General features: G+C 39.6%; 2 protein-coding genes across 9 annotated transcripts in view; one reads left to right on the top strand and one right to left on the bottom strand.

Annotated features, from left to right (window-relative positions):
- The window catches only part of LOC111569350 (C-terminal-binding protein 2), a 71170-nt gene extending 63266 nt beyond the window's left edge, over nucleotides 1–7904 (top strand). For 5 of the 7 annotated variants that reach the window (XM_055004546.1, XM_055004545.1, XM_055004543.1 and 2 more), the window contains exon 9: nucleotides 6088–7904. In XM_055004546.1, coding sequence (XP_054860521.1) covers nucleotides 6088–6268 — 181 coding nt within the window. In that variant the 3' untranslated portion in view covers nucleotides 6269–7904. The remainder of the gene's footprint in view (nucleotides 1–6087) is intronic. The other 2 variants (XM_055004549.1, XM_055004544.1) reach the window with 1 other exon arrangement.
- Nucleotides 7905–8397: 493 nt separating this feature from the next.
- On the bottom strand, nucleotides 8398–25214 carry zranb1a (zinc finger, RAN-binding domain containing 1a). Of its 2 annotated transcripts, none has more exons than XM_055004550.1 (10): nucleotides 24627–25214; nucleotides 23181–24033; nucleotides 18765–18952; nucleotides 17816–17969; nucleotides 16808–16879; nucleotides 15743–15941; nucleotides 15202–15322; nucleotides 12253–12382; nucleotides 11018–11247; nucleotides 8398–9419 (listed from the first exon to the last, which is right to left on the bottom strand). In XM_055004550.1, the coding sequence occupies exons 2-10, from the start codon at nucleotides 24007–24009 to the stop codon at nucleotides 9204–9206; spliced, it is 2139 nt and encodes a 712-aa protein (XP_054860525.1). In that variant the 5' UTR covers nucleotides 24010–24033; nucleotides 24627–25214; the 3' UTR covers nucleotides 8398–9203. The 2 variants fall into 2 exon arrangements, with proteins under 2 accessions (XP_054860525.1, XP_023129270.1); XM_023273502.3 differs by having other exon boundaries at nucleotides 24469–25209.
- Nucleotides 25215–25349: the final 135 nt, after the last annotated feature.

Below are 25349 nucleotides of genomic sequence, written 5' to 3'. Positions count from 1 at the left end.
ACATTATTTCATCATATGGCACGTTTTTACAACATGTTTGAAAAATCATATTTTTTTTTCGACATAGTAAGGCCTTTTTTTGCGCCAAAATTCCTGATTTTTTTTTTCAAAGAAAACCTTACCATAGTGTTTTTCACGGCCTCCTTTACATTATTTCTTCATATGGCACGTTTTTACAACATGTTTGAAAAATCGCATGTTTTTCGACATGGTATAGTAAGGCGTTTTTTTTGCGCCAAAATTCATGATGATTTTTTTTTCAAAGAAAACCTTACCATAGTGTTTTTCACGGCCTCCTTTACATTATTTCATCATATGGCACGTTTTTACAACATGTTGAAAAATCGCTTTTTTTTTCGACATAGTATGGTAAGGCGTTTTTTTTGCGCCAAAATTCATGATGATTTTTTTTTTCAAAGAAAACCTTTCTGGAGTGTTTTTCACGGCCTCCTTTACATTATTTCGTCATATGGCACGTTTTTACAACATGTTGAAAAATCGCATTTTTTTTCGACAGTATAGTAAGGCGTTATTTTTTTCACCAAAATTCATGATTTTTTTTCAAAGAAAACCTTTCTGGAGTGTTTTTCACGGCCTCCTTTACATTAATTCGTCATATGGCACGTTTTTACAACATGTTGAAAAATCTCATTTTTTTTTCGACATAGTATAGTAAGGCGTTTTTTTTGCACCAAAATTCATGATGATTTTTTTTTTCAAAGAAAACCTTTCTGGAGTGTTTTTCACGGCCTCCTTTACATTATTTCGTCATATGGCACATTTTTACAACATGCTTGAAAAATCATATTTTTTTTCGACATAGTATAGTAAGGCGTTTTTTTTGCGCCAAAATTAATGATGATTTTTTTTTCAAAGAAAACCTTACCATAGTGTTTTTCACGGCCTCCTTTACATTATTTCATCATATGGCACGTTTTTACAACATGTTGAAAAATCGCTTTTTTTTTCGACATAGTATGGTAAGGCGTTTTTTTTGCGCCAAAATTCATGATGTTTTTTTTTTTCAAAGAAAACCTTTCTGGAGTGTTTTTCACGGCCTCCTTTACATTATTTCTTCATATGGCACGTTTTTACAACATGTTTGAAAAATCGCATTTTTTTTTCGACATAGTATAGTAAGGCGTTTTTTTGCGCCAAAATTCATGATGATTTTTTTTTCAAAGAAAAACTTTCTGGAGTGTTTTTCACGGCTTCCTTTACATTATTTCGTCATATGGCACGTGTTTACAACATGTTGAAAAATTGCTTTTTTTTCGACATGGTATAGTAAGGCGTTTTTTTTGCGCCAAAATTCCTGATGATTTTTTTTTCAAAGAAAACCTTACCATAGTGTTTTTCACGGCCTCCTTTACATTATTTCGTCATATGGCACGTTTTTACATGTTTGAAAAATCGCATTTTTTTTCGACATAGTATAGTAAGGCGTTCTTTTTGCGCCAAAATTCATGATGATTTTTTTTCAAAGAAAACCTTTCTGGAGTGTTTTTCACGGCCTCCTTTACATTATTTCATCATATGGCACGTTTTTACAACATGTTTGAAAAATCACATTTTTTTTTCGACATAGTATAGTAAGGCGTTTTTTTTGCGCCAAAATTCATGATGATTTTTTTTTCAAAGAAAACCTTACCATACTGTTTTTCACGGCCTCCTTTACATTATTTCATCATATGGCACGTTTTTACAACATGTTGAAAAATCGCATTTTTTTTTCGACATAGTATAGTAAGGTGTTTTTTTTGCGCCAAAATTCATGATGATTTTTTTTTCAAAGAAAACCTTTCTGGAGTGTTTTTCACAGCCTCCTTTACATTATTTCATCATATGGCAGGTTTTTACAAAATGTTTGAAAAATCACATTTTTTTTTCGACATAGTATAGTAAGGCGTTTTTTTTGCGCCTAAATTCATGATGATTTTTTTTTCAAAGAAAACCTTACCATAGTGTTTTTCACGGCCTCCTTTACATTATTTCATCATATGGCACATTTTTACAACATGTTTGAAAAATCACATTTTTTTTTCGACATAGTATAGTAAGGCGTTTTTTTTGCGCCAAAATTCATGATTTTTTTTCAAAGAAAACCTTTCTGGAGTGTTTTTCACGGCCTCCTTTACATTATTTCATCATATGGCAGGTTTTTACAAAATGTTTGAAAAATCACATTTTTTTTTCGACATAGTATAGTAAGGCGTTTTTTTTGCGCCAAAATTCATGATGATTTTTTTTCAAAGAAAACCTTACCATAGTGTTTTTCACGGCCTCCTTTACATTATTTCATCATATGGCACGTTTTTACAACATGTTGAAAAATCGCTTTTTTTTTCGACATAGTATAGTAAGGCGTTTTTTTGCGCCAAAATTCATTATGATTTTTTTTTTCAAAGAAAACCTTTCTGGAGTGTTTTTCACAGCCTCCTTTACATTATTTCGTCATATGGCACGTTTTTACAACATGTTGAAAAATCGCATTTTTTTCGACAGTATAGTAAGGCGTTTTTTTTTCCACCAAAATTCATGATGTTTTTTTTTCAAAGAAAACCTTTCTGGAGTGTTTTTCACGGCCTCCTTTACATTATTTCTTCATATGGCACGTTTTTACAACATGTTTTAAAAATCGCATTTTTTTTTCGACATAGTATAGTAAGGCGTTTTTTTTTGCGCCAAAATTCATGATGATTTTTTTTTTCAAAGAAAACCTTTCTGGAGTGTTTTTCACGGCCTCCTTTACATTATTTCATCATATGGCACGTTTTTACAACATGTTGAAAAATCGCTTTTTTTTTCGACATAGTATAGTAAAACGTTTTTTTTGCGCCAAAATTCATGATGATTTTTTTTTTCAAAGAAAACCTTTCTGGAGTGTTTTTCACAGCCTCCTTTACATTATTTCGTCATATGGCACGTTTTTACAACATATTTGAAAAATCGCATTTTTTTTTCGACATAGTATAGTAAGGCGTTTTTTGCGGCAAAATTTATGATGATTTTTTTTTTCAAAGAAAACTTTTCTGGAGTGTTCTTCACGGCCTCCTTTACATTATTTCGTCATATGGCACGTTTTTACAACATGTTTGAAAAATCGCATGTTTTTTCGACATAGTATAGTAAGGCGTTTTTTTGCGGCAAAATTTATGATGATTTTTTTTTTCAAAGAAAACTTTTCTGGAGTGTTCTTCACGGCCTCCTTTACATTATTTCATCATATGGAGCGTTTTTACAACATGTTGAAAAATCGCATGTTTTTTCGACATAGTATAGTAAGGCGTTTTTTTTGCGCCAAAATTCATGATGATTTTTTTTTCAAAGAAAACCTTACCATAGTGTTTTTCACGGCCTCCTTTACATTATTTCGTCATATGGCACGTTTTTACAACATGTTTGAAAAATCGCATTTTTTTTCGACATAGTATAGTAAGGCGTTCTTTTTGCGCCAAAATTCATGATGATTTTTTTTCAAAGAAAACCTTTCTGGAGTGTTTTTCACGGCCTCCTTTACATTAATTCATCATATGGCACGTTTTTACAACATGTTTGAAAAATCACATTTTTTTTTCGACATAGTATAGTAAGGCGTTTTTTTTGCGCCAAAATTCATGATGATTTTTTTTTTCAAAGAAAACCTTTCTGGAGTGTTTTTCACGGCCTCCTTTACATTATTTCTTCATATGGCACGTTTTTACAACATGTTTGAAAAATCGCATTTTTTTTTCGACATAGTATAGTAAGGCATTTTTTTTTGCGCCAAAATTCATGATGATTTTTTTTTCAAAGAAAACCTGACCATAGTGTTTTTCACGGCCTCCTTTACATTATTTCATCATATGGCACATTTTTACAACATGTTTGAAAAATCACATTTTTTTTCGACATAGTATAGTAAAACGTTTTTTTTGCGCCAAAATTCATGATTTTTTTTTCAAAGAAAACCTTACCATAGTGTTTTTCACGGCCTCCTTTACATTATTTCATCATATGGCACGTTTTTACAACATGTTGTAAAAACAACATGTTGTTGTAAAAATCTTTTTGTTTTTTTTCTTTCGCTTCTTCAGTTCACCAAAACTGAAGAAGTCTCTTGGATGAGAGGTGCAAGATCTTCAAGGAACCTTCTTAAAGTCCAGTTGGATTGATTTAAACAACTTTGGATAACCATGACCTGGATGAATGAGATACTACACAGACATACTGCTATGGAGAGACAAACATCTACAAAGAGAAGCAAAGAAAGCAACAATAAAAACACTGAAAACAAAAAACTAAACAATCATTAACAAGGCCAGAGTTTAAAGAGAACAGTCAAAACTACAATAAAGGTACACAGACTACTACTACCACCACTAGAGACTACTACGAAATGAGCACAGATGTTATATGACTACAGAGTGATTTAAGACAACCACAAGTAGACAAAATTAATACAAAGACACCAAACATGTACAATGAAAGGTAAAATAATGAGACGACATAACGATCAGAGATGTAAAATTGTCACAAAACGGGGGTTTGAACCCAGAGTGCAGGCACACACAAGGCAGACAGACAGAAGTTCTTAAACAAGGAATTTATTCAAAAGGAAACAATGCACTGGCTGAGCAGACCAACGTAAACCAAACTCTTCTGGAAATAACAAATTTTCCTGAAACTAAACAGGGCTCTAAACTAATTAAGGCTAAGGAACAAAACTGGCCACTACGTGGGCTAAAACCAAAACTTAAACAAAACGGCTAGACTCACAGTCCACCAGTGCAGCGACGGGGAGCCAAGGTAAGGACAGAGGGGGGAAGCTCTGGGAACAAGTCAGGCAGGACTGAGCAGGCAGGGGGGAGTCCGGAGCCAACACAGACCTGGACAAAGCAGCTGGCGGGGAGCCAGCAGAGACAATGATCCAGCTGCGACTGGTGGGGTGAGTCCGGCTTTAAATGCCGCTGATTGGACTCAGCTGCGGTGAGAGAGCAGTTGAGCCCAATCAGCCAGGACTGTCAGTTGATCCAGGGTGTAGCACAGAGGAGGGAGGGGCCATGACAAAAATGAGCACAAAGAAACACAAAACTACAACAAATAGATGCACAAAGAGACACAAAACTTCCACAAATGCAAAATGACAACAGAGAAACATGAAACAACTGAAAGAGAAGCAAAACGTCTCGTAACAAAGAACCTGAGTTGTTAAGTGACTTTATCGTCACAAGTTGTTTAGAAGTCAGTCCTCATCTAAAAGGCAACTTAGACCAGAATAATGTGTAAACTTGAAACTTGTACTGCACAAACCAGCGATGCAGTAGAAAGCAGAGGCTAATATTTTAAAATGAATTTGTATTTTTTATAGATTTGAGGATTTTTCAATAAAATTCAAATTAAAACTGTATTTTTAAACATCTTTGAACATGACTGGAAGGGATTCATGCTGTTTGTTAAACCAGTGCTTTAAATTTGAGATGCATTTTTATGATTTTTTTTACTCCACAAATGAACGCGGCAGAGTTATGTGACGATCGGCAAACGTTTGTCCGTCTGTCTGTCTGTCTTTGTGTGCACAACATTACTCAAAAACGGACTGACAGATTTGGATGAAACTTTAGGCAAGAAAAAATTAGAACGATATTGACCGATATTACATTTATACGCCAATATCGGGCCGATAATATCGGTGGGCTGATATTATCAGACATCCCCAATATAATTATATTTTTTCTCTCACACTCGACCTCTATTTATCTGGTTCCCTGTTTTTCTTCACACATCACATTATAATTATAAAAAATTACCATCTCGACTCATACCACTGTTGGGGATTTTGACCAGCGCATGAGGACAAAAATTCAAACCCTACATGATTAGAAAGTGCTAATTCAAGAGTAGGAAGTCTGAAAGCAGCTTAAGAACTCTAAACAAGTTCCTGAATAAGTTCCTGAGGTGGAAAAGAGGCAGTAGTATCCCTAGATGTGAGTTCTGTGCACAGAATCTTGTCTTTCACAGTGTTGGGAATGTGAGCTACTCTACCTGTGAGCACACCACTAAATCTGGGTCTCATTGATGCTAATTTCTAACTTTTCTCGTTCCCAGATACCCGCCGGGTGTGGTTGGAGTGGCTCCGGGCGGCATCCCAGGGGCGTTAGAGGGCATGGTGCCCGGTGGGGTGCCCATCGCCCACACCCTGCCCTCTGGTACACACCCCTCCCAAGCCCCATCGCCCAACCAGCCCTCCAAACACGGCGAGACCAGAGAGCACCTCACCGAGCAATAGCAGCAGAGAAGGGATTCAAACTGCGACATCTCATCCGACCCGCTGACACTCAGAAAAAAAAAAACAACCAATCACAAAGCAACCGACCAACTGGGACCAAGAGACAGTGAAACAACACAAGTGGCTGCCTGTTAAACCAGCCGGCAACTGGGAACAAAAGAAGTGTTCCGGGGAATTTGTACTTTTACCATTTTAGTTTTTACTCTCTGTCTCTTTGGGTTCAGTACCGACTTTACTCTTTGATGATGTTTTTTTTGTTTTGTTTTTCTTCGGGACATGCCTATGATTGTGGACACAGAGTCCAGTGTTTTTAGTGCTCCGGGATTATTACCTGATGAGACTCTGTCCCACCCCCCCCGCCCCCCACCCTCACCGTACACCTCAGAGCTCATGGGAAACGTAGGCCCACATCTCAACACAACAACGGAAGAACAAGAGAAAAACCTTTGGCATCATGTGCTACTGGACCTTATTACCCCCTCCCATCCCTTCCTCCATCCTCTCCTGATCTTCCCCACCTCTCCAACCCTTCTTATGTAACAAGTGTGTGTTGTTTAGGCCCCTCATTATGCCTCAGAAGAGAATTATAATTTGTTTTTCTTTCTATCCTAAGTGTGAATGACTAAAATGGATTATTGACTTATATATATTTATCATTCATCAAAGAAAAAGGAAAAGATTGCTCATCAGTTACAGTAATCTAGAGTGGGTTTTAACCCTTTCCTGGCAATAATACAGCTTTGACAGCTATCAGTTACAGATTTGTACCACTAGAGGGCACTTCTACACAGCGTGAGGAGCGTCTTCTGCAACTTGTGGCAACCGAAATCTTAAATTGCTTCAACATACCGAGTGATTCTTTTATAAGCTGTCAGTGGTTAACACTAAATATTCACTTTATACATTTGATTGTAGCTGAAGTTTTAGGGTATATAAAAACAGAGGGAGCTGTTTTTGTCAGAGTTAGTGATGTGTGACTGTGAGGAAAATGTAAAAAGTGAGGAGCCTGGTGTGACTGCATCTGACTCTTCTCTGCCAACAACCAGTCTTTGTTTCATAGGCGGCGTACAGGTCGAGACTCCCTCCCTTCTTTGAGCACATTTCACACAGAAGACAGGAAAGGGTTAAAGCAAACTTAATTTCTTAATGACTCAGGAAAACACTTTTTTGCAGATATTTTTTTTTCTTCCCCCAGAATTTTTGTCTTTGAGGAAAAAAAAGAAAAGACTAATCTGGTTAGTCTGAATATTTTCTCTCCTCCATTCTCCTCTCCATTGTGGTATTTTTATATACAAGGCGCATCCCACGTTTTTTGGTGTTACAGAGATTTGAAGAGTCCTGTTAGATTTGTATTGCCTAGTTAAATGTTCCTATAACCATAGTCCTATGTGATCCACCCTCTCTCTTCTCTCCTTCTTATATTTTCTTTGTTCTATTGAAGGCCAGGTTCTTTGGGGCATCCTGTACTCTGTAAGAGCAATAGCTGAAACTCCTACTTAGTGTCCCAACAATAGCAGAAGAGGCAGCCAGCAGTATGTTTTTGTTTTTAGTGTGAGTATTTGTATTTGTTTCTTGTACAAGGTGAACATTTAGCATTCAGTGCAGTTCAAATAAAAAGATACGATTCTGAGAACCAGCTGTCTGTACTGACTGCTTGATTTGGATAAACAAAAATTAGATTTTCATCTTGCGGTACGTTCAGAAGATCTTGCTTTCTGATTAGACACTTTCCTGTTTGTGTGTTTTATAATTAATTTTTGCATTTTATATCAGAGGGGGGCGCCAAAGTATGAACAAGTCCTGATAATGGAAAACGGCAGAATAACAGATTTTTTTTCGCCAAGATCATCACATCCATGGAGAAAAATATCTGCTTTTGTAATTGTTTGGATGTTTTTTCTTCATTTCGTGCTTCTGATTGTCATTTCAAATCCCTATACTACTACTACACTGATGCTATTACATGGAGTTAAAATGCAGCAATTTTGTATTAGAGTTCATAAAATGCTTTCATAAGTATGATGGTTTGCATTTCAAAGGGATCCAGTGATATTGACTATATGTCGCTAGTTCATTTTTGGTCATATTAATCCAAAACACAAGAAAACAAAAGGCAAATGGCAACAAAGTAGATGCAAGTGAGTCAAATTTAATATTAATGCTCTCCATTGAAAGAGGCAGAGTGTTTGGTTTTCTGTTTTTCCCCACCAGCGTCACCACCACCCAGTCTAACATGAACTAGTCACACATAAAAATGTCAGTAAACTTGTAGGTCATTTTTCCCCCTCCCCCTCACAGAATGTAGGTATTTATCTGTGCAAAATAAAATACTTCAAGACTGAATGGATCAAACGGAACACAGATAAAACGGGGCAGAACAAAAGGTGTCGCCTCCGTGTGCTAAATCTCCTAAACAAATAAATAAATTCAACATCAAATGGGGTTTTACAGAGGGATCGTCAATCAGGAAAACAGGTGCTCGTTAAACCTTAAACATACATGGATTAGCATCCTCTCAGGTTTAAGCAAAATTTCTGTCAGGCAATTCTGTAAATGAAATCCCTCATCTAGTGCAGCTTCGGGATTTCCTTGAATACAGTATATGTTCCTATATGTTCTAGTATTTCTCTCAAGTGTGATAATTACCTTGATAACAAACAGGGAAAAAAATCCGAGTATCAGAAGGCAAACCAAGTGGCCTTGATGTGCTTTCTCTGGGAGCAATAATCAGGATTCTGTTTGATGGTGCTGGTATCTTTTCTACCACAGAGCTCACAGAACACATGCATTATTACAAGTTAAAGATTTACATTTTGGAGAAAGGAAAAACAAAAACAAAAAAAAATGTAGATAGTAAGGAACTCTCTCCCAGAGCCCACAGTGTCCGTTCTGAAGACCTCCCTCTGTCTCTACTCCCCCTTACTCACTCTCTCACTCATTCATCTTCATCATCCTCCTCCTCGCCGTCAGAGAGAGAGGCACAGGGGCGGATCTGGCGGTATCTGTCCAACCACTTCTCCACCATCTGGGTGACCAAGGGGTGGTTACGGCGTCGAGAGCTCTTCTGCATGGCTGCCAGCATCCCTCCTTCTGTCACGCAGCAGTCCAGCCATTCCCTCAGCAGCTTCTCCTGCTGCTCCTCGTTGCCCATCTGAGTCACAGACAGACAAACATGCTGTTTACTCATTACAGAACCAAATGGGCCGTCGTTAAGGACGTCAAGCAACTGGTGACCGTGCAATTTGTGGTAACCTGACACCATGAGCTGTAGATGAGGCCCATTGTTTGTCAGTGTTTCCCATTAATTACCTAGACTACAGCAGCCTGCCACAGTTTCATATTGAACTGTAATTCAGAGACGTATCAACAATGCTACTCCTAAGTCTAATAACTTTAAACACAATTAACTATAGATTTCATATTGTTTATTATCATTGACCAGCTTGACAAAGAATATAGCAGTGTTTTCAAGCAACCTTACATTATTATTCATTACAATATCCAGTAGTTTCTGCTTTAATTGTGCATGGTTCCGTAATGGGTAAAAGTTCACAGTAAGGCAAACCACACCTGGCCAACTCCTCAGTAAGGCACAGTCATAACCTCGCATGAACTTATTTCCCTTTCTATGTCAGCAAACACATTACACAACATTTGGATAAGTGCTATAATACATTTTGGGCTTATCTACACACTTTATTGCTGATTAGAGTAACTTGATCACCTCTGTTGGCTGTACTTCACTCCACTCAGAGAGTAAATAGCTTACTTCCTACAACCAGAGGACTGGAACTATGTCAAAGTCAGGCTACCCAAAAGGTAGTTTCTTATAACCAGACCATTCTCAGGCGTTAATACAGGCCGTGTAGAATGGTCTGGCTGCACCTCATCATTATTGTATCACTCCCTAAAGGGGAAAAAATATCTGGTGTGTTTGTATTTCTTTAAACCAATCACTAGAACAGAATGAACTGACAGTGTTGACACATAATAGTGATGGGGAGAATTATTTTGGTGCAACATTTGCATGCATCCAGGCAAGCACTGCTGTTAAAATGAACAATTTACTAAAAAAAAAAACAGACAATACAGATCTTGGGCAACAGTAGAAATTTTTAGTGTGTGGGTTGTAGCCCAGAGGTTCTCATGGTTGTTGTTTCACATAGTAAAGGTGAGTTTGAAAACAGAAATACATTTATGACGGAAGGGGATGAGAAGGTCTGGTAAAATGTTCAGCCAACGGCAAGCCAATACCCACTGGTAAATTCAACTACCCTGCCAATCACTGGTTATTTATTGGTCACAAAGTATGTAATGCAATTTAAGTATCTGCAGTGGAACTTCTATGCAAAGTTATTTACTAATTTAGATCATCTAAATTTGTTTCATATTAATGGAAAGTGTGTGGATACTTCCTCCTGCATTCACATTTTTCCTGTTTAGCTTTACCAAAATACACGTTTTTATAAAAGATTTTTGCCATTTCATGTTCACGGTTATGATGTGTTTTCTTGCACGAAGACACACTACTATAATTTACAGTAACCAAGGTGACTGGCATGGACAACTAATAGTTCCCAATGTATTTAGAATATACTGTACACATTAAATAGTCTAGTAAAACGCACAACTCTGAAAAAAAATTTGAAAAAGTTCATGAATATCAAAATAAACCCACAATAACATACTTTTGTTGAGGTGCAATATGAAACTAAAATCTGACCAGTAAATCACAATATTAGTCCCTACCTCCTGTGCAGACAAGAAGTGAATGTGCAGCAGCTTCCTCTCGCTGTCCACCAGTGGCAAGAAAGTGACCGTGACATCGTCGTCAGTATTGAGGTTGGCGCCCGCACCACGATTGTCGTAGCCGTCGTTCTCCATGGCCACCAGGGCCGAGAAGTGGCCCCGTGTGTAGCCCAGGGCAATGGGGCTCTTCCAGCAGAAACTCTGCTCCCATAACAGAGGCAGGTACACACCTAAAGACGCACAATGCACAAAGCAAGTTAGACTAGCTGGTAACTACTGTACGCCACAAGACTTGAGGCGCCTGGGAGGAACAGGCTCTGCAGCTGTACACTCAAATAACACTGCATGTGAATGTCAGTTGGGTCCCGAGCACCATCGCAGACCTGACCCGATATCAAAAGTGGCTGCTTTTCACGTGACTCGAAACAACTGGCCCATTGTGCACAGCTCTGTGGTGCAGCGTGGTGCTCTACTTCTTTAGAAACACACCCACCTACTCCATTATAGCTTTGCCCACAGACACACACTAGCAATCACTAGACATTTGACATGCAATGTAGACAATAAAAATAACTGCAGGTCTGCAAAATTCTGGCCTAAATTGAATTAATATATACTGAGGCATCGAAGACTACTTTATTTATTCAAATTCTCAGTACAATAGACGCAGTGAAGTAAAGGTATTCTAGCGGCTTTGCATTCCAGCTGTGCTCAGTCTAGTTTTCAAATACAGTATCTTTTTCATCTAGTGTTAAAACAATGCTATGAGCAATCCTAAGGACCTTATTTCACACTGTGCTGTTGCAGGTGTTTACAGCTGAAACCAAAAGGCAAAAGCCATGATAAAATCAATAGTTCTTTTAGAAATAAACACTGAGTGAACTCAAGTAACTTAAAGAGTCAGTTCATCCCTAGATACACTGAAAAGGGAAAAGAGTTACTCTCAGCCTACACTACAACTGAGGTCGCTGAAATTTATTCAGCAAGCTGGCAGCACTGAAAAATTACATGCCAAAAGTTTTTTCAGCACAAAGTAGCTCCAATAAAATCAGCTCCCACTGAGGGTTGTTAACAGCAAAAATAATCAAGACTATCTGCATGGCTACATGCCAGAGTCTTTTTGTAATTTGGGTGAACTCACACTTGGAAGAATAATTCTAGAAGTTGCACATTGGCAGAGCTGTCAAATAAATGACTATTAATATCTTCCAAGTTTTTTACAAATGCTGCCTCACCTTGAAAACGAGTGTATCCTAACGTTTCCCCACGGAAACTTTTGTAGTATTTCACTCCGTAGACTATGATCGGTCTTCGAAGAATATGTGCCAGAACAAAAATGTGGGTCTGCTCCAGGCTGGCCCCGGGCTGAGTGGAGAAGAAAAACACAAAATGACACATCACGCAGCAGTTGTAATCATATAAATCATTCTGTCAAATGTGCATTAAATATTAACCCTTTAAACCCTTGACTGTTTTTGAAACAAAACAACAAAAAACACACACACATTCAGTCTGGAACCACCCCAAAGCTGTAACGCTAAACTGAACAACCTGGCACTCTAGGACTCTTTGTTGAACGTGCTACACTCAGAACCTTCTACAAACGGCATCTGGGCATGTTTTAATAACATATACAGGCTGGGTCGAAAGGGTTAATGAAACTAAAAATAGCAAAGAAGGCTGACAGTGCCAAGTACTGTTATCATATTGCAAAACAGTGACCTGTACTCTGTAAACCTGCAATGCTGCAGTTCTCAGTATGGATTCATGACACTTCTCATCTTGCAATTGCACGTACCAAATAAGCAGAAAGCAGGTTACATAACTACCTTTAAATATAAATATACTACTCCTACAATAGTATTTCATGTTTAAAAGGGGGCTTTAAAGTTATCCACACTTAGGGGATGGGATATATAAAGGGCGATTTTATCCTTTGACTCTCATCTCACCGTCACTGTTAAAGCCTCAGACAAGGTTATCACACAGTAGCTTTTGCCATGTTTGTTTACACTGCCGGTGGAGTGGCTCTGAGCTAAATGCCTGTAATCCGAAGGTCACATGTTGGAAAGGAGTGCTGCTTCAGCAGGCGTGCCAGCCAAGTAGATGAGCTGTCTGTCAATCTACAACTCCATCTTAGGGGATCTACAATAATTGCTTGTGTCCTCTCTGTCATTCACACATGATCCACCTTGCACAGCACTACCCTTGTAACAGTGGACAGCGTGGAAGTTCATTTTAAATTGCTTTCATCTTTCTATGCATTTAGAAATGTGAGCTGACAGTGGAGCAGCTGTGCCGATACAACTCAGAGTACATGTTCACAGCACATATGAAAGTGGATTAAAAGCTTTAATAAACTAAAGTTCATATACAGCATGCAGTTTAAATGCCTCTCCTTCTCTCTTATAATGTTCCAAATCACAACATGCTGTTTCAAAGGAAGCTGAAGTACTGTTGAACAATGTAAATTACATTGTGGATACACCCCAATGCTCAACACAATTTCAAGTGTGTCTGTTTAATGAGGCTTTTAGGAATGCTACTCAAAGAATGGAGTCCTTGCTAATTGTATTGGAATGACGTGACAGAAGAGTGGATTATTATCAACACCAAAATCCAAATTATGACGACAGCAACTGCAATCCTACTTCATGGTAAAGGTTAACGACAAAATCTTTCACCGCTATTGCTGCTACGAAGTGGGGTTGCGTGATTAATCTAATTGCAGTTGTGGTGTCAGCCTGTTCAATTACACAACCAAGAGCCCATATTAAAATGATGATCGATCGGTTACTGTTTAGGCAGTGGAGCGTGTGTTGTGCATGTAACATGACTATCCAGCACAATCTCTCTCTGGAATTTACTCAAAACATTCAGGCAATCAAGCCTGCGCTGATCATTGCTGTGACTAGCTAAAATGACAAACAGCAGGTCACACACTCAATTGCTGCTAACTAACATTAATTCGATGACTTAAAATGGTGACAGGCCAAATTAAACTTTGCAAGTCGGCGAGGAAACAGCCTGCGACAGCGCCGCTGTCTGCAATCAACCAAAGACTTTTATGAGATAAAAGAAGCATCACTCTCTACCACCACTGTGTAATGAAAGTTGACTGGCTATTTCTGTAGTTGCAACATCAAAACCAGGGTGAGATGTCTTCTGTAGTAAAATAATTAGCAAATCCTTCAGCAATCTGAATTTTGAATGATATTTATTGTAAAATAATGTGTGCCTAAGTCAGTAGTAATTAGTAACTTTAATGTGGAAATACATCTTGAATCAACATTTAATATACTGTATTCAGAGCAGCAGGAGATATTTTTTCACCATACATACTGAGCATCTTTGGTACAAACACAGATGAGAAGAAAGTTGGAATTTTTGTCGGAATTATATGCCAGTTTAAGTTTGTATATTTGAGAAAACAAATAAATATTGCAAAATTATCAATAACCTGTTCATTTTCCTACATAATCAAACCTACAGATTCATGATACAATGTTTCTCATATATATTTTTTCTTTTTTTCCCCCACAATAATCACAATATGACATTCTGCTCAATCTGTGCAGCCTTACTATGATGTCCGAAGTGTATGCCCCAGCATTTTTGTATTTCAGCCTCTACTAGCACTCAGAAACGTCACAGATTTTACGTACAGTACATATGCAAGAATGCAGCTTATACACATTCCAGTGGAAAGCGGTAATGCAAGCATGTAGTGAATACCAGCGACGCTATTCCCCTGATGTATGGTCTCATGTAGACAATACCAAGTAGCAATAAAGGAGTAGAAGAAAAAAACTCTGTCGTTAGTATTTTTGAGGAAAAACATGCACATAAATTCCATTATGTGTAAAGAAATTAGGTCAAGTTTGTGCATTTGTAAACCTACACCAGTCTGTAATAATCTTCCAAAGGATGTCACTGTGACTAAATAATTGACTCAGCATCAGTTCTATTATTAGATGCCATTTAAAATCTTTTGGGTCACAAACCTGCGATCTTTCCTTTGAGAATGCATCAGCTTAATATTATTTCCCAACTTCTATACCTTTATAAGATATTTATGAGAAGCTCACACAGATCAACACACCACACTGGGCCACCTTGTATCTTTCAGCTGACGGTCAACAAGAGGAAGGAAGTGAGTAAACCAGAAGGAACCCCATAATTACCTGGCTAGCCAAAGACAGGATGAACGCCCAGTCCTCCTGCCACTGCTCCTCTCTAAGGGAGAAATGTAAACCAAAGCTCTGCGAGTACCACGACTCCCACTCCTTCCAGCGCGTGTAAAACCTAAAAGGAAATAAAAGCTTATTCAAAATACATTTTGCCCAAAGATTCTACAGTGTATTAACCATACCACATGTAAAAACTATCTCATACCAACAGCAAAACACATTAAAAGAAGAATTTTTCTTTCATCTCACACCTTTACTAAGTAATCAACCCTTCTGTATTTAACTGTGTAGAGGCAGTATGTAAATATCCCAAGGAAATGCTTCCACACTGAGCCTGCAGGACAAATTATCACAAACTGCCAGTACAGCTATGGTTAAAATACTGTTAGAAGAATGTAAACAAACTGCTCTGAGTGTACTACTAAAGATCCCCTGGGTAAGTAGAATTTTGCAGAATATTCCAAATGTTGAAAAAAGCAGCCTTTCCCGGATTTAAGTGACCACAGGAAGTGTGCGTTGGGGTTGGGTGTCTCACCAGTGAGAGCAGTCGTGCAGGCTGTCGTGGAGAGTCTTGCGGAGCACAGAGTCCTTGTCATAGATGCCCCATGTGGCTTGTAGAACAGAGTCCAACAGACAGTCTCCGGCTGTGCGGTTCCACAAGGCGTACAGACGACTGTCGAGGCGTGTGCCCAGCTCCAGAGACCAGTTGATAACGGGAGATTCCTCTTCCAGTTCTATATGCAGACAAAATGCAAAAGTGTGTGAGGGCACAAATAGGAGAACAATTTCAAATCAAGCCATATTCAGGGGAATTTTGCAAAGAGAGGCAAAAGGATCATTTTTAGTATTTAAGTTTTAACATTTTTAGATAAGTAGAAGCTGATAGGAGCAGCATTTCTGTCCTCAACTGACAAGGGTTTGATGAAAACAACCAAAATTAAAATTGGAGATTAATTAGATTGCTAACTAAAGACTCACAGTCCTTCACCTGCTCACAAAAACTCCCAGCATCTGGGATAGTACAGATGCTGTGTTGAGTGTTTCAAATATGCAACTGCTGCAGCTAGTCATTATGGAACACATGCTGCAAGTCGAAGAACCTGCTTTTCTGCATTTTTCTTTCCTCCTGAAATATTGCTATTCTGATTCTTCAGTTATTTTCTGTGCAAAAACAGAAAACTCAGAGCACCACTCCCCTGTAGCCCAGTTTATGGTGGCTTAAATAGGTCACAAGACTCCTTTGATATCTTCAGTACAACACACAAACCTACATGTATGTTCACCAGCATTCAAACACACACACAACCAGGGCTGTAGTGGGAGTGTGTCACTGCTTAAATATGTGGGAGGGAAACTAGCGAGTTCAATTAACCTAATTAGAGAAGGGAAAGGAGATGAGGCAGGATGTGGTGAGCTGGTTGGAGACCGAACATGGACAGAGCACATGTTGGTGTTTAGATACAAGTCTCTTCTGCAGTATGGCCATGAATTACTGATATCCAAGAACTACCATGTCTGAAAACATGTCACTGAACTGAAAAGAATGCAGACTGGAAATATGTGCAGAAACCAGAAATAAACATGAATACATCCTGGGTACCTTTCTGCACATCTCGATCCAGCACCTCATCAAAAAGCTTCTCCTGGACAGCAGGCGGCAAGTCCTCTATATCTGCAAAGACACATGGGAAAGATATTATGTTTTTAAGCTCATTCTAATCTAATGGTATGCTGGGCCGAGGGCAACATTAACGGTACAGTAATGACACACAGAGGGGATGTTCTTCGCAATTCCATTCACTGGATGACATTTTGTCAATGGCACACTGTAAACACAAGCTCTGTACAGCATGTTGTGTTTCTGTGTGTATTGAACTGTGCACACACAAAGCCAGAACACTAGTGGCTATTCTCTGGTTCAATAGTGAATGGCACTGGCTTTGTTTGAAACCAAGAGAGACAGAAACAGAGGACAGCTCCCTGCAGCTGGCCTTGGGCCAAACTCAGTCTGCAGCGAAATACTTGGCATAACAGAGAAAAAAAATTCAAATCTATCAGCAAAGCCTGCATAATCTTTCATCCCAACGGCACTGGCAGCACTGAATCACAATGCTGGTACTTCTTAAAAGCAAAGTGCATGTCATTTCAGTGAAGACATTATGCCACAGGGATGAGACACTGAGCTGCTGTTTCTCTGAGCAATGCTGCATAACAAGGCGGGGCATCATTCTTCCAGTTCTCTAGTGAGGGGAAGACATCCACAGTTCACACACCAGTAAGCTGCACATTTATACTATGCAGGCAAAGTTCTGCAAATGAGCATGAATACAATCCACAAGATTAGAATGTTTTTTTCCTCATTGTTTGCTTTCAGAGTAAATGTAACTTGTGATATTCACTGTCAGTGAAAAGACAAATGTTAAGACTGGTTGTTGGGGTGGGCGGTGTTTACTTGGAGATGTTTGTTGAGGCTGCAGGAAAAATAAAATAATTCTGCCAGCGCAGGCCAATATAAGAACATTTATGGAGGGGTGAACAAAGGAGGTGTTGGATTACACAAGGAGAACCCATAATCAAAGGGGTGTAATCACCAAGGTATCATGAGTACCTGCAGGCAGAGTGAAGGTGACCAAGTCGGTGAGGAAGTAACAGGCAAAATCTCCTTTGCGTTGATGAAGTGAAGCTGCAATCTCCCTGCGGATCTGCTCCGTCAGCTCAGGACACACCATGGAGGGGATACACTTAGCTGCCTGTTGGCTCACCTAATAGAAATACATGGAGATTAACAGGAAGTAAGAGGAAAATGCTTAATAAATTAAAGCACTTTGTTTTATGTATTAGTTGTGGTGGACAAGATAGAAAAATTATAATTTTGTCCCTGAATTTGTGTTTTGACCTACATAAATAAAACAAAGTCAATTTGACATTACTATTAAATCAATATATTATCAAATTTATCGATGTTACATTCCTGTGTATCCTAATGCGTCTTTTATGGATTCACTAAAGGGAAAACTCAAGTATTTAATATAATACGTCACAAAAGCAGATGTTAGTCTAACTTGCATGTTTTCACAATAGCAAATGAGAAATACAACCCATTTATGTATTATTTATACTGAGGATCAAACTCTGCTACGCACAGTAAAGAGGTCGTCCTTCTTTTCTATCCTCAGTGCCAGGTCCATTAGGAACCAGTGACAGAACTACAGCCAGGCTAATCCTTCACCTAATCCTCAAAGTGCACTTCCGCTGTAATTATAGGCATTACAGGCATCTGCTATATATCGTCTAGTTTGGTAAAGAACAATTACAGACTGATGTGCATGACAGGGAGAAGTAGAAAATAGCATCAAAATTACAGGAGTACTTGTGACTTCATCTTGCAGCTAAAGGACCAATATGTACAATACATGAGGAAGTCACAAGGTTATGGGTACTTATACAAAATATTTATAAGAAATCCTCTTAAAAGGAAAGCTGATATTCTGACTAATTCGCAAATTCTGCTTCTTCATGTATAAAAATGGTCGAACTAAATCTACAATCACGCTTACCTCTGTTAGCAGGATGGCTAGCATGTCCTGCCTCTGGAAGCGAATGGCCAGATGGACCAGGGTGAAGCCTACATCAAACGCTGAGGACCGGTTGAGGAGCTGCACCTCGTCAGTGGTGAGCTGTCGGGCTATATCGCCTCCGGACGATTTGTATGCTTCTACTGCCGCCAGGTCTCCCTCCACAACGCCTGCAGCAGAGATAGGAAGGAGGAAGGAAGGTTAAAAAGTAGGAAACAAATGCTGGTACCTAAAATATAAAAATGGATCGATGAGTCAATATACTGGTGCAGCTGCTTTTCCAGTAATACATGCACACAGGCTACTGAACTTCAATGGAGCGCCACACACCTACATTGTTTGCTGTCTGTGTTTAAGAACATTCAGATGAAAACCATGTAAATAATATATACACTAAGCAGCCACATAATTGTGCACCAAGGTGAATCAACACCACTGTAAACATTATAACCTTTATAGACTACACTTTTAAAAACAGTACTGTTGTATTAGACGGCATTAGTGAGCTTAGGCACACTAAAACTGGCATCTGAGTGTATGTAAATCTACTATTTCAAATAGAGTTTCTCATTCCAAAATATCTCCATACAAAAATAAATACATGTTGAAAGACATGGGAATCCTTTTAAAACAGCCCTATACTTTGTAAATGGATTAGATGGGCTTTTAGAGCAGCTTCAACCCGGTGCCCTTGCACATAATACAGCCAAGATGTAACAGACAGCTTGCCACGTTCCATGAAAGAACTGCACAAATATCCATTAAACTGTGCTGAAATACATCACGCTGTTCAGGGTCACAACCAATTAATATTAAAATCTGGCAGAATGTTGCACGACAAATTCAACAGCAGAATTAAATGCAAAAAGAATTCAGACTGAACAGCAATGTCTAGTTCTTGACGTCAAAGCGACAGCTCTGATGACCTCTAGATGTTACCACTAGCTAACCCTAGTGTGAGAACAGTTATCACACTGTCAGGCTGCTACATAGCAGAACAGACAGAGCAGTGTATCTTATAATGCAGAGCTATCAGAAAGCTGTGTCAGACAGAGGACAGTCTGTGCAGATTAGCGTTCCCTCCCTCCTTTTGGACCTAGTAGTCTCAACATCTGTCATGGGTAAAAATGTGCAACAGCAAGGTAGAACACAGAACACTCAGGCACTGGCTAATTTAAAGCCTTATGAGAGGACGTGTGCTCTGGCAAGGACGGGGACAGCTAGCTCAAGAGGATCTGGACTGAACTGCTCCAAGAGCGTCCTGTCTCCTTTTACACATGCTGGGTGACATTTGGCAAACACCAGTCTATAAATAGATGTTGAATGGGTTTCTTAGTAATACAGCTGCTGCCATGTTAGCGGCCTCCTAAGTGAACTAAAGAATATGGTGACGTGTTTTGAAGATGCATGGCTATAGGCGATTTTGCTTGATTTAGGTCAAACTACTCTTTGAAAAAACAAGTCGTAAACCTGTGTCCTAATTTCACTCTTGTACAGTTTTCCCAGAAACCAAGTGTCAATAAGTGTATTTGAGTACACAGTTTATGTGCGCTGCCCTCCACGGGAGCAAAAACAACAGACAGCCTAATGAAGGCCTTACACCAAATCACTTTGTTTCAGTGGAAAAGTTTTTTATCAAGTAATAAACTAAAGTTGGTTTTTCACATTTAGTCTTTTGTTACCAAGCAGGTGACTAGTAAAACAGCAACAGCACACTATTTTTAAAAAGAATGTGCACTGCAGAGCACAATATAAAAATGTTGGTGACATTGTCATAACCTAACAGGCATACAGCACATAATCGCAACACTCTTCACTGTCTGATACCAGCAAAAGACCAGTTTTGTAAGGCATACAAAACTCCCTGTCATATCTAATAAAGGAAAAAAAGGACTGGTGAAATTACCGACAGCTAGGAGAAAAAGGGACATTTGCAGGCAGTGGATAGCAACAAAAATGAAGCCTTAAACGGTTGGAAAGTCAGGATTTAAACTTGCTAGACCAACAAGTGAATTTCTTTGCCAGGATTTTTATCTTTAAGAGCACCTAAACATTTCCCAGATTTAATGCAAATGAAGCCAACTTGACTTTGGCACTCTTTGTACGTTAGTTTGTCAGTAGCCATCTGCCACATTAGTACACTATGAAGCTTGATTGGAGACTTCATGGTATTTTTAAATACTGTGGAATAGGGCAACTTCACAATCAACCCTCTATGCCAGGATTAGCCTAAACAGTATCAGCCCCACAGTGGCTCAGTCAGCAACAAATGGGGCACTGTGAACATCGGGAATGACAGTTTGTTGTATTATCCTGTGTTGTGTGTACAGATCAAAGGTGGTCAATTCTGCAACTACAACACTTCAGGAGACCCCGGTGTAACTAGAATGTATTTCGTGTCAATGTTGACCTTGTCAAATAACAGGATGACATTCCTGATCCCAGTATTGTGTCTCCAGTCCAATCACTGTTGCTTGTCACACAAGTTGTGAAAACATATTAATATATCATGTTTCTAGTCCAAATCCGAGCACATTTAACTACGGTACTCTGACACAAGTGACTATCTCCTGAATCTTTAATGCTGTATTGTTAAACATTTAAAAACATCTGGGACCACAATTTCTACAAGTTGGTATCATCCTTTTAGGCAGAGTTTTGTAGTCACTGGCAGCTGACCTTTTTTGGACTGACCGATAGAAACTCTGATCAACAAATCATTTCCAGCGGTTGAAGCCAAAAAAAAAAAACAAGTTCCTCCACAATGTTTTCTTTTCCAAGCTAATCCCACAAAATGTACACGTCATCAGCTGCAACATCAAACTATAAGCATAATGTTACAATAGCTGCAATAGCAAGACTTGCCGTTTACAGTCTCTCAGTGAGACAAAAGAACAATATTAGCAAAACAGAGTCTGTTTCCTTTTGTGGGAAACTACAATGAATGGGATCATCCGATTTTGGCTCAAATACAGAGCTCTGAAAAAACATCAGTCCAGAAATGTGGGCAATCAGTACAGTGAGACGAGATCAAGTTCTGAGACCTGAGGAAGTGCTTGACTTGGCTGTAATGTGCTGCTCGACTCGTGCACTTCCTCCACTGACATACACTTTGAAGAGCACATGCAACCAAAACTCCAACAAGTCAGCTGACATGGTGTGAATAAAAAGGCAGCGCATAGCAGTGTTGAGAATGAAATCAAAAGACAGTTAAAGGCAATGTCAACAGGTGCATCAAGAATAAAACTGTCTCCCTATGATGTAATAGTAATGTTTTGTACTCCATAACAACAAGCTTGCGAGTGCAATCAGCGCAAAGGTCACAAGGACACTGATCATGTGCTGCCTTCATGCTTTTTTTAAAAATCAAGGCTATTTCTGCCTCCTGGGGGCCCCTGCTCAGCACATAAGCACCACTGTTTACAGGGTCTGTTGACTGTGAGCCAGGAGAGTCTCTGATCCGTGGGTTCCACTCTCACTGCGCTGCCCAGACGGCCCATTCATCCCCGCCAGCTGGGAAGCACTCACACCCTCTCAGATTCTGAAAGATGCTCTCAGTGGTCCAGCAAGGGCAGATAGGGGTTCAGTGATGAGTTGGACTAAATGCCTATTAACCTTTTAGTTCCTCGTCTTTATCCTACTGCCATCCAACATCATTTATGCTTTGCTGATAGTAATTACAGTATTATGATAGTTTTTACTTGATAGCACACTAATAATAAAAGTCACAGAACTTGCCAAACCCATATTCAGCAAAAGTCCCTCTGTGCTCTAATATCTGGAGTCCAAACAATGACACATGCTGTCATTCATTAATAAAACGCAAAGGAGGATCGCACGACTATTCAACCTTGTTCATTGCTGACTGACGCACCATCTGGACGGTAATAAAACAGCACTAAGCAGAAAAAAATATTTTGCCCGTGGGACAAAAACAATCAAACTGCTGTCCCTGTCTGCAGCACGTCGTTGTGTCATTACTCAGTATGACATCTGGGAATGAAACAAAAACGCAGTGTGAAAATAGAACTGTTGTTATGCAGAAAAACAGGACAAGAGGATGAATTCTTTGTAGCAGCAAGACTATGCAGGTGAGTCACAGAGGGAACTCAGGATAGAGGGACAGTATTCTAAAAAAAATTAAAGCATAAGAAATACACTGAATGTTTGTTATCATTACTGTGGAATGCATGTAATACACGTAAAGAATGTAGTAACTAATGCTGCATTGGTGAACTTTCACAGTTGAAAAGCTGGAGTGAGATTTATGGCATTTTGCTTATATGTGGCTACATAAGTTATCAGAAATTGTTGCTGACTAATTTTCTATTGCCTGACTAATCGTTTAATCTGTTCAATCCTTGTAGGAATGAGATGTAATAATGTTCAAAGACTCACCAGCACATGCATTGAGAAACAGCCAGTCTGTTTTCCTCATTCGGTTTCTAATCTGCTTTAACTTCTTGAAGTCGACCTCTTGCTCCTCTTTGCTCATGGCTCCAGCTGCAAGCTCTATCCTCTGGAAGTCCATTTTGACGTGGTCCTCCCTCTTGGGCATTGGAGGGGATCTCCTGTGACCCTGGCCTCCGCTGCAGCTGCCCCTCCACCGAGCCCTGTCCTGCTCGTTGATCATGGGTGAGGGCTCTGCTGACTCGGCCAATTCTATGGCTTCCTGGTTGTTGGGCTTGGGAAGGTCGCACACCACACACTTTGTAGTTCTGGGCCAGTTCTGGTAAGTGCAAGCTGTACATGTCCAGTGCTGCTGGTGGGTGTTGAGTCTGTTTCTGTCATTGTACTCCTCACAGGTGTCCACAGGAGAGTGGACAGCAGGGCGGCATCCTGCGTTGGAGCCAGAGGTCTGGGGGGACTCGGTAGGGCTGCTGGTCCTCGGGCGCTGACACAGGCACTGTGTGCAACGGATGGCACGAGGCCAGTTCAGATACGTGCACATCTGGCAGGACCACTTACTGGCAATCTCAGCCATACTAGCTGACCTGACTCTTGGCCTGGCACTGGAGTCTGGGCAGATGAGGAGGCTGCTTCCACTTTCAGTTCTAGGAGGATCCCACTCCAGACTGGGGTCCATATTGGGACTGTTTTTATAGGGTTCCTCTGTGATGATGGGACCCCTCAACCTCTGTGCTCGGCACATAGTACACTTGACTGCAGATGGCCAGTTTTCATAGGTGCAGTAGTCACAGGCCCACTTTACCTTCTGTTCCGTCATTGTGGATCACTGTAGTTGTTTGACCTGTTGTGATAAATCCAGTTAGATGTTAGCCATAAACAATCATAACCTGAGAAATTTTTAAAAATCTGTTACTAGACATAAGTTCCCCAGCAGTTTGTGAACTAACTTGCATCTGGCCGAGCATCTTCAATGACACTATGGCAGCCTGAGATTTCGATGTGATTTAAACCGCCCGCCAGCTGCTCATTGTCAGTAACAGTACGGAGCATAGTTAACAGCTTGGATTTAATTCACATGACTGGTGGCATTATTGCGTTAGCGTGTTGTGATATTCCAGTCTTTAGCCTTTAGCTTGCTAGCTGCCTAGCTAGCCTTGTAGCATATCTAACGACAGCTGCCGTGAAATTCAACTGCTAACAAGCGTTTTTGTAGGGCGTACAGTAACATAACATGACATTATTCCGAATGCTAAATTAAAATACGTCAAACTCTTACCGTTTCGTGACTGCTCTCGTTTCTCAAGTGAAGCTGAAAACCACAACAAACCCTTCTTGTCCAGTCCCCCTCTTCTCCTCCTCCGCCTCCTCCTCCAGCTCAATCAAACCTTTCCCAATCCGAATTATTTCGACTCCTCTCCTCTCTCACATGTTTACCTTTAGGGGCACATTAACCTCTCGCCGAACAAAGCCAACCTCGACAAAGCCTCTGAGCTCCTCGAATCATGGTACAAATCCGCGGCTCTCCATGGTTTACATTGCCTCCGTGTTGTTTAATGGCGGCGACAGCGAGACAAACGAGTAGCGGAGCCAAAATAAATGCTGGCCTGCCTTCGTCAACAATCATCTGGCTCAGCTCGCGATCCGATTGGACGCGGGGAAAGTACTGTGATGCCTTCAGGACGCATCGGAATAATCACAAGCACCGCGAGATTTGACACTGACAGGCAGAAACATTTTATTTTTTAACCGTGTCACTCAATGACATTTCTCTGTTTGCTCAGGCCTAACCATATTACGCTCGATCTGTACTCTAAGCATTTTTATAGTATCACGTTAAATAAACACCTCAATTCGTGACCTTCGACTGAGCATTTTTGACACATCCGAGCTTTATGTTAACGTTAAACGTCTCCCCATTCAGGACTGTTTTTGTATAGGAAAGTTGATTTTTTAAAATAAAACATTATAAACTTTTTACAAAAGCAAATTAATGTAAAATAATAAACAGACATAGTGAAACAGCTAACGTTTAGTTGTATTTAAAATATTTTTGCACACATTGCAGTAAAACACTACTTGGAGATTTAAACAACAGAATAAAAATGACTTCATGCTGAGCTAATATGCAATAGCAGTTTATTATTGTTATTATTGTTA

Source organism: Amphiprion ocellaris, chromosome 18, assembly GCF_022539595.1.
Source record: "Amphiprion ocellaris isolate individual 3 ecotype Okinawa chromosome 18, ASM2253959v1, whole genome shotgun sequence".
Classification (NCBI taxonomy): Eukaryota; Metazoa; Chordata; class Actinopteri; family Pomacentridae; genus Amphiprion; species Amphiprion ocellaris.
The sequence above is the reverse complement of the archived record's forward strand: the minus strand, read 5'-3'. Positions and strand labels throughout refer to the sequence as shown.

What these genes read in the sequence shown, in the direction of transcription:
- zranb1a (XM_055004550.1), bottom strand. Translation starts at nt 24,009, where the DNA reads ATGACGGAACAGAAGGTAAAGTGGGCCTGTGACTACTGCACCTATGAA. An exon ending in CTGCACGACTGCTCTCACTG is followed by an intron (nt 15,323 to 15,742) that starts GTGAGACACCCA and finishes ATTTCCTTTTAG; the next exon opens with GTTTTACACGCGCTGGAAGG. An exon ending in TCCTGTCTTTGGCTAGCCAG is followed by an intron (nt 12,383 to 15,201) that starts GTAATTATGGGG and finishes TTCTCCACTCAG; the next exon opens with CCCGGGGCCAGCCTGGAGCA.